Raw genomic sequence first — 9544 nt, forward strand, 5'->3', positions numbered from 1 at the left:
TGCAGAGAGATGCACATGTAAGAAGTACCATAAAAGAACCAGGAACATACCAAGAGCACCGGGAGTCCAATATGCAGGGGACACTGGCTCTGAAGAATGGATGAGATGGGAAGGCTTCTGAGCAGAGGTAAGGGGTTTTGGAGTGAGACCTTCAGAGAGGAAGTGCGTTTGGCCACATGGGGAACATTGCAGAGGAGAGGGAGGTCAGAGAGGAGAAACATATCGGGGTAAAGTGGCATAGAGGTTCACTCCCTTACACACACACACACACACACGGGGCACAGAAGAACCTGACTGGCTCTGGGACCAAAAGCATTATATGGGACCCAAGTATCATAACCCCACGGGTCCAATCGGCTTATGTAGAGTGTTCATCATATTTTTTATATGGCTTGCTGCATCTTTACATTACTTATTAAATAGTAGATTAACTCACTAAGTATTGGATTAAATAGATTCGTGTCTACACTTGAGTCATTGCTTATGCCATCATGTCAGTTCTCCTTCTGATCAGAACCTTTCCTATTTTAAAGTGTCTCTAGAGCATTTCTTAGGACATTAGCACCATTCTCTCTTTTCAAATTTAGCACTTTCCCAGTGGTTCAACATGTTCCCTTTTTATTTGTGGCCATTCCTTCTTCTTTGGTCTCCTTTAAAAATAGCCCCAGCCTGCACTTGTCTGTCAGTCTGAGCGGGTGCCGGTGTCTCTGTCTTCCCTGGGCGTTGGTCCCTACCCTCTTCTTTGGCCTTGTTCATTGGGTCTGGGTTGGAATTTTCCCCTTTCCAGATTTGGGCACTGGTTTGGGGGCATATTTCCCTCTGTTCTGTTCTATCTCTGTTTCACCACTTACTTCTGGTAAGTTTTAACTAGAAGGTAGCCCCTACTGCATTTTGCAGGAGGGTTTTAAAGGCCTCTGTAAGATGTCACCAGGAGTCCCGTTTCTGAGAACTAGCCTTGAGTTGCCGCTTCATTACTAGTAAAAGTAAGTGTTTGTAGGGAGGTGAAGAATACTACATATAACGTGATTTGACTTGTTGAAAGGTGACAAATGGTAAGCAGAATAAATTTTGATTTTAATTTTTAAAGAAACTATATCATATATGCTGCAACTATACTCTTCCTCCCAATTTTTCTGGAACTATATGCAAGAAACCTAAGTGGGTTACTTGTGAGGAGTGGAGTCGAAGTCGGAGGGCTGGAAAGAAGCCGTATTTTTCATTTTATAACCTTTCTGTGCAGTTTGAATTTGCCATATACATATTTTTAAACATGTAAGTAAAGGCATTTAACAATGACCTATTTTTGTCTTTGGTTATGTCCATAATAAAGGAGTTACCAAGTTCTTACAGTGTGAGCAACGCTAAAATTAAAAACAGCAGGTGACTGTTGTGAGCGAGGACACTGGCCTCACACAAAGAAAGACCCACCAGGCTTTTCTACTCCTTACAAATATAAAGACAAATCTGTCCCACACTGTCCCTGTGAGACATTGTGAAAACTCAAACAAAATCCAACAAAACAAATAAAAATGTAATGCCGCCTGGCCGGCGTGGCTCAGCAGTTGAGCATCGATTCATAAACCCAAAGATGGCAGTTCGATTCCCGGTCAGGGCACAGCCCTGGGTTGTGGGCTCGATCCCCAGTCAGGGGCGTGCAGGAGGCAGGCAATCGATGGCTCTTCATCACTGATGTTTCTCTCTCTCTCTCTTCTTCTCCCTTCCTCTCTGAAATCAATAAAGACATATTTAAAAAATAATAACCAACTAAATAAATAAAAATTTAATGCCAATGACATAAGGAAGAGGCAGAGAGAGGCAAGGCTCTGGACTTAGGAACGACACTGAAGTACTGGCTTAGCATTACTGCCCCGACGTCGCTATGAGATGAAAGGAGTTGATATTTTAAATAATGGCCTTGAATGTTTTCTGCTGGTCTGACTTGAACAAGGCAGGCCTGCTGACCAACAAGAGAGGCTGTTCCTCAAGTCTAGAGTCCGAAACATCTTCTCCACCCAAAAGGCCCCAGGAGGGAACCAAAGTGAAGGAACCCACGGGTAGAGCAAGCGTATGTAAATTCACATGGGCCCTTCTCATTGAAGCGCTCATGTGGAGGGATAATTAGTCTTCTCAGCCACAGGAAACTCCTGGTTCTCTTTATGCTGATGTTTTTGTTTTGCCTTTTAAAAAAATGATTTTAGAGAGAAGGGGAGAAAGGGAGAGGGGGAGAGAGAGAGAAACATTGACGTGAGAGAGAAACAGCGATCATTTGCCTCCTGCAGGCACCCTGACCCGAGACCAAACCCTAAACCTGGGTTGTGTGCCCTGCCCAGGAACTGGACTGGTGACCTTTCAGGGATGCTGCTCAAACCAGCCGAGCCACCGTGGCCAGGGCCTGACTTTATTTAAATGTCATTCCTGTCACAGTCTGGAAACGGCTGTTGGATCTACCAGCCAGCCCACCTGGATCTTCACGTTCATCAGATAATAAAACCGCGTGAGGATGGAACCAGTTCTCTTCAGCGTTCGTGATAAAGCTTTGCTTTCAACAATGTTTACAGAGGGCAGAACCTTCCTAGTTGCTGCTTTGGAGGAACCTTGTGATTTTACAGAAGATCCAGAAGACCTTACAGAAGACCCCTCGCCAGACCCCGCGGTCCTTATCAGCTGATGAGAAATTACACACGATTCAGGCAAAGTCGACTGGCTTGGGTTCCAGTCCAGATGCCTGAGGACCCGCTGCTACCAGCCATCAGAGTCAAGGACAGCACACTGCTCTTGCTCACAGTCAACTCCTCGGCTTTGAAAGATCCCAGGGTGCATGACCATCTCCTCCCCTGCCCCCCGATACTGAACATTCACTTCTTTTGTTTTTTCGAGGTATCAGCTTAAATGTCACCTTAGAGAAAACTGACACCCCGCCTACGTAGGGCTTCATGGTTTAGAATATAATCATCAACTTCCTCCAATTTCTTCCACCCACTCCACTTCATCCCCTCCCGCCAAACCAACAGGTATATATTTATACCGACTACCAACCAGGCACTTTGCTCAGTGCTGGACCAACAGCGGTGAGCAAACATCGAGAAATTCTCTCCCTTACGGAGCTTCCATTTTGGTGAGAAATAAAAGTATAATTCAACTAAACACACAAGTAAATGTCATATATCAACAGGCACACACTGAAAGCATCGTTTAAATAACAGCAGCAACAATAAAAAGAGTCTTCCAGGCTACAAAGGAAGACAAACAGAAATAAAAGGAAGAGTGGAATAAGCATGGTATCATACACGCTGGGACTGGGACAGAAGAGCGTACAGTTATATCTGGATAAATGTTAAGATGAGTATGTAATTAGAACATAAGAAAGCCACTAATTCCACTAAATCTACTCCATTCTCCTCTTGAATAAAGACAGCACAAGGGTAAAGCACTCAGAGAGAAAGATAAGAAATCCAGCTCTCTCTGGGAAAATCCTCAGATCTTTAAACTCCAGTTGCATCTCCTTCCAGACTAAATAAGCGGGCTCAGACAAGTAACTTAGTGTTCCCGAGCCTTGAGGCCTCTACCTATAAGTTTCAAGATACGTTCTATTGCTCATTCTCATGAGTTTGTCGAGACCTTAAAAAGAGACTGTAGGGTTAAGGGGAGATACAGCCCAATTCCCCTCTCAGTCGGTGGAGAGGTGTCCACCTGGCCAGAGGCCACAAGGAGCAGAGCAGCTCCTGCCCAAGCGGTTCCCACGTCCTTGAGGGCTAACGAGCGTCACCAGGCTCTCTGTTTGTCCTTGGTCTGCACGCAGGCCTTTCCCAGCATGGCTCCCTCCCTCGCCCCTCTGCTAGATAAGCCATTAGCTACCCTGGCCAAGTGTGGAAACTCACCCGACCTACCTACCGGACCTGCCAACTGACCAGTTGACCGGCCGCCATCAGGTCTTCCCCAGATGTAAGTAATGAAGGCTTTGTCTTTCCCCTCTGGTCCCCCCCCCCATGGTTTTTTCAGACTAGCAAAGAACAGCGTGGCACTCTGGAGTTGGAGCTCCTACAGTACAGAGATATACAAGGAAGCCCTTAGAAAAGTGTCTGCTGTACACATAAGACTTCAATACACTGTTTTTGGGTCTGGACATGAACCCTGAGTAGATAGATCACAAAGAGGATTGTAGAGTGAAACAGCCTTGAAGAATATTCTTGTTTTTCAACAACACACCCTAATGGCAATGAGCATAGTTACTGCCCAGATTTGGGTTTCTAATACCATTCTCCAACCAAAGGAACCAGGGATTCTTTGGAGATATGGCTGAGTCTAACAGTGGAGCATGAAATATACAAGATCAGCCTGGAGCATTGTGTGGTGCCAGAAAGTAAAGAAATGTTAAAAACACATGGGGGCTGAATGATGGAGATATGTCAAACGGACATAGAAACCAACTGAAAACATTCCCACTGGCCAAAGCTGAAATAATCTGAGTACTAAAATACGTAAAATAGTATTGGACTATAATCCAAAATATAAAATAAATGTTCATGAGTGCATACTGATATAAAAATGAATGAATGAATGAATGAATGGGGGATGGGTAGGCACATCTCCCAAGGAGAATTCCAAATAATTTATGGAGATGCTCCATCTTCACGGATATGAAACATAACTCTCCTTCCTTAAAGTGTGATTTGCACATAATGACTTTCCTTTCAAAAAATACAGTTTTGAAAGGGAAAAAGAGGGGTAACCTGAGGAGAAACCTGATCTATATTACCTCAACCAAGTGATGAAGGTCAACAACAATGGCAAGTCATGTTCATAGTATAGGGTGTCCCCAAAAAATGGATACACACTTTTTTCTGATAGCTCAATTGATGTTTCTTTCTTTTCAGATTTAACCCATTGGAATTAGTAATTATTCAAAGTGTATATACATTTTTTCAGGGGCATATCCTGAATGTACCCTTCAGGTGATGTGATGAAAATGCCACTTTACCTCTGTGACCTTCCTCCAAAAAACCAACAACAAATCACAACTATTAACTCAAGTCTAGTTATAAGAAAAACAACAGAGAAATACCAACTGAGGGATGTTCTACAAAATGAGAAACTGTCACAGTTAAGAGGAGCCTAAGGAGACACAATTATCACATGTAACATGGTACCCTGGGTAAAATTCTGGAACCAAAAAAAAGGCATTAAGTAAGAATATAGGAAATATAGGTGTGGGCTTTAGTTAATAACAACATATTAATATTGGTTCATTAATTGTGGCAAATGTGTCATACTAATGTAAAATGTATAATAGAGGAAGGTGGGTATGTATAATAGGAATTCTCTATACTATCTTAGCAATTTTTCTTTAAACCTAAATTGCTATAAATTTTAAAAGTGTATTTTAAAAAGGCAAAGGAAAAAAAAACAACCACATTCTTGCAATGCTAGACCTTTGGGCATCCCGGAACAAGGCAGAAAAGACCCCACATTAACTCCCTGTAGGAGTCAGGGTTGGGAGAGCCAAAGCGTTGGATTCACCCAAAGCCTGAGGACCCCGAAGTTATCCTGCGCATCCCTCCAAGCCTGTGTCACTTGCTTCTTGGCTACAATGTCAAACTTGGGGTGCATAGTTTTCATTCTGATTACTGAATACAAACAGCACAGTAAAACCCTTTTGTCTAACCAGTGACAATTCGACGCTGAAGTCACAGTCTTCTTTAATGTGCAATTCAGGATGGTCAACAACCACGTAACTTTCTCAGCAGCCGTGTTGCAGTTCCTGCAGCCTGACTTTTTGTTGCCTTTCAGCGTGAGCGCGTTTTGTTTCTCTGCGTGTTCAGTAGGACACCAATTGATACTGCAAAACTGGAGGCTGGTTTTATTGTGAAGCTTGCCTTCCCGGTCTGCTTTTCTGTAACATGTAAGTCAGCATGTGGCCCTCAGGGCGCCAGCCCGCACCTCCCATCTCACTAAGGAAGGAAGCGCAGCGCCCTGGGCTGAGCAAGCTCCCGCGGCAGCCAGAGCAGGACAAGCCGTCGCACTAGGGTTTAGGCGCCCATCTGGCAGGTTACTGTAAGTGTTATTATATTACCCAGACTTGAACAGCAACAATAACTTATTCTATCAAAAAAAAAAAAAGAAGAAGAAGAAAAAGGAAAAATGACCCAAGGGAAAAACGAAAGAAAAAAGACTTCATTGCTTAGGTGCTTAAGATTTGGTGTCATTTCCACCATTTTCCTAAAAAGTTAAGGAGAAGAAAAGAAAATAGGAAACGTTCTCAGGATTTTAGCTCTCATGAGCCCAGAATCCTTGAAAACCCCATCTGGAACCACCCCTTGAAAGTGGCTCTGGGACGCGTCCCCTCGTTTCACCCGCAGCTCAGTCACTCGGCTCCGGCACCTTCCTGACAGTCGTCCCCTCGGGCGTCGCCTGGAGGGCACAGCAGCTGGCGGGAGCCCCCAGACCAGAGGGGAGCCGCACGGAGATGTGCAGGTGGAGGGGATACGGGCAATTCTGGCTCCGCAGCCACGAGCTCCCCGCGCCCACCGCAGCCCCACAAGTGCGCGGCGCGTCGGGGCGCGGGGGACCCTCGGGAGCGCGGGGACTGGGAACACCGCCCCCTCCTCCCGCACCGCGTGCGGCCCGCGCCGCCTCCCAGCGATGCCATCTTGGGATCTTAGCATCTCGCAAGTAGTTCGTGAGTTCTGCATTCCGGTCACGTCCCTGCGCCTTCGAAAACTTAACCCAACTTTGCCAGACGACAAAGAACCTGGTGGTGTGGACCCTTCACGGTCTCGTAACCAGAACAGACAGAATCGGATGCCGCCCACGACGAGCCGAATCCCCCGGGGCCCCCGCGCCCCCGGCACCGCCGAGCCCCCGCGGGCGGGGAGCCAGGTCCCGTGCGCCCCGGGGACTCCGCGTCCCGGGACCGACGCAGCCCCGCGCGGGCGCCGCGCCCGAGGCTGGAGGGTCGGGGGGCCGGGCCCCAGCGGGAGCGGGCGGGGAGCCCAGGTACCCAAGCGACTTACAGCCCAGGGCGACCACAAGGTAGCGCAGCAGCAGCAGCAGGAGGCGGTGGCGGCTCCTCCTCGCCATCTTCCCGCGGGCGGCGGCTCCTCGGGGCGGAGGGTGCGGGCGGCCGGAGCGCGGAGGCCGAGCTGGGGCCCCTGAACTTCTGGGGCGCGAGGAGAGGAGAGACTCGCGGGGCAGTGGGAGGGGAGGGGAGGGGAGGGGAGGGCAGGGGAGGGGCCGGCGCCGGCGACGTCAGTGTCTCCCGGCCCGGGGCGCTTTCGCGGCTGGCTGGCTGCCTGAGGATGGGTCTTCCGTGCGCGGGGACGGGGGCGTCTGGGCCTTCCTCTGGGAGGGGCGGGGGCGGGGGCGGGGGGAGCGGTGCCGGTCCCGGCGCGCGGGCAGGAGGAGGCGGGAGCGCAGGGCAGCCGGCGGGTCCCCCCGCCCCGCGGGGCTGAGCGGCTTTGTGTCTGGCCCTGCGCGCGGGGCTGCCAGCTGTCCCCGGGGCGCGGAGCCGGCGCGGGGGGCGGGGTGGGGCGCGCCTGCCTCGCTCCAAGCCCCCGCTGGCCCTCCTTGGCACACAACTTTTTGGGTCTGCAGCCTGGAGGCGGAGATGCTTGTAAGATTTCTGGCGGAGAGGCGCCCCGGGGAGCTGGGGCTCGCCCGCCCCGCCTCGGACGCGAGGTTCAACAAGCACCGGGACTCGAGCTGGAAGGCAGGTCTCAGATTTTGGCAATCGCCTTGGCCCCTTCCCTCTGGGAGCATTTTGCTTCGGAGAGCTAAGGTGTGTTTCGTGTCCTTCGCTTTGCACGTGTCAGAGCTGGAAGTTCCTCTAACCATGTGAAATATTCATCGTGGTTCTTTCTCGTTACATAACTGCCGCCTGTGGAGCTTTCCACATGTTAAAACTCCACAGCTGCCCTTTCTCGGGTTTATTTTTGGCCTACGGGGCTTTTAAAGCGGAAACCCATGACGCGTGTTCTGTTGCGTGCTTTAAAATGGACCCCACGCGGGCTGCCACACCGCCAGGCCAAACGGGCAGCCTTTGGATTTGCTCCTCGGGACCAGAAATGTCTGGTGCATTTAAGGTTATTGACAGGTCTGGACAAAGGCCATCACCAGGAGACATTGTTAGACATCTTATTTTTTTAAAGCTAGAATAATGGATCTAGTGGTGTGCACACAAAGAATTTCGCCAGCTCGCTGGACGAAGGCGCGAGTGTAGATATGCGGAGCTGTGAGGAATGGGGCATCTCGGCTGTTTCCTTGGTGACAGTGAAGGAAGCTTAGTACCCAGAGAGGAAAGTCAAAACGGGAAGATGACCCTGGCCGGTGGCCAGTTCAGCTCCTGTCGGGGCCCAGACCTAGGCTTCTGGGTCCAGCCTCGGGCCAGGGAGTGTGCAGGTGTTCGCTCTCTCTCCCCCTCCCTTCCTCTCTAATATAAAAAAACAAAAAGAAAACACCTATCGATAATTTTTTTTTTTAATGGCAAAAATGTTCAAGTTCATACTGCAGTCAAGTAAGGAGAAGCAGATTTAACAACAGAATTACTCCAGTTTTTCTGGGGCAATATCAAGAAATGTGGCAGGTAGACAGACAAGAGCAGAGCAAGGAAGATGGGCCAGGTACAGAAGGTCACCAGGGTGGAAAGCCCTGGGCAACTAGCAAAGGACAGTTGTTCCCAGGGCGACCTTTCCTCCCCAGCATATCTATGATCATGCAGGTAGGACCCCCTGACCTTTCCTCCTTACAGGTAACATCTAGGCCTCAGTCATATTTCAGCTCCAGGCCCAGAAAAGCAACAAGAAATAAGTATAAATATCATCAGCACCTCCTAGAACAGTTTCCTGCTCCTCAGAATCCCCTAAAATCCTTAAATAGGATTCTCGGCTTAAAATTATGCTAAAATTCTGATCCTCAGACGTTACAATCTCAGGAGCATCTGTGAAGCTGTATTCCTAATAAGCACCCTGGCTGATTCTGATGCCACTAGGCCATGGGCTGGTATTTGAGGACCTTTCTAGAGGACAGGAGAAGCCATGAGAGGGAATAAATGACAGCAATCAGGGAAAAAGGTGAATATTTATCTAGAGATAAACCTAAGAAAATAAATGCAGTAAAAGGTAGGAAAAAGACCCATGCCAAAAAAAAAAAAAAAAAAATCTAGACATAGCCCTTACACTCTTCACAAAAAATCAACTCAAATGGATCACAGAGCCAGAACTATAAAAATCCTAGAAGAGCCCTGGCCAGTGGGTCTTGGTTGATTGAGCTTTGTCCCACGCACTGAGATTGCCGGTTCAACACCTGGTCAGAGCACCGGGGCTTGCTCCCCCGTAGGGGGTGTGCAGGGAGCAGCCCAGCAATGTTTATCTCTCAGGGATGCTTCTGTCTCTCTCTCCCTTCCTCTCTCTAAAATCAGTAAAAACATATATATATTTTTTTAATCCTAGATTACAGAGAAAATCTAGATGACCTTGGATTTGGTGATCACCTTTAATTTTTAGTTATTTAAAAAAATTTGTTTTTAAATTCTTACCTGAGGATATGTTTT

The 9544-nt window shown here is 48.4% G+C and overlaps 1 protein-coding gene across 2 annotated transcripts in view; it reads right to left on the reverse strand.

The window, feature by feature from the left end:
- The window catches only part of JAM2 (junctional adhesion molecule 2), a 43084-nt gene extending 35622 nt beyond the window's left edge, over nt 1-7462 (reverse strand). For both annotated transcript variants that reach the window (XM_081139418.1, XM_081139419.1), the window contains exon 1: nt 7011-7462. In XM_081139418.1, coding sequence (XP_080995544.1) covers nt 7011-7077 — 67 coding nt within the window. In that variant the 5' untranslated portion in view covers nt 7078-7462. The remainder of the gene's footprint in view (nt 1-7010) is intronic.
- Nucleotides 7463-9544: the final 2082 nt, after the last annotated feature.

The sequence above is a fragment of the Miniopterus schreibersii genome, assembly GCF_964146895.1.
Source record: "Miniopterus schreibersii genome assembly, chromosome: 5".
Taxonomy (NCBI): Eukaryota; Metazoa; Chordata; class Mammalia; order Chiroptera; family Miniopteridae; genus Miniopterus; species Miniopterus schreibersii.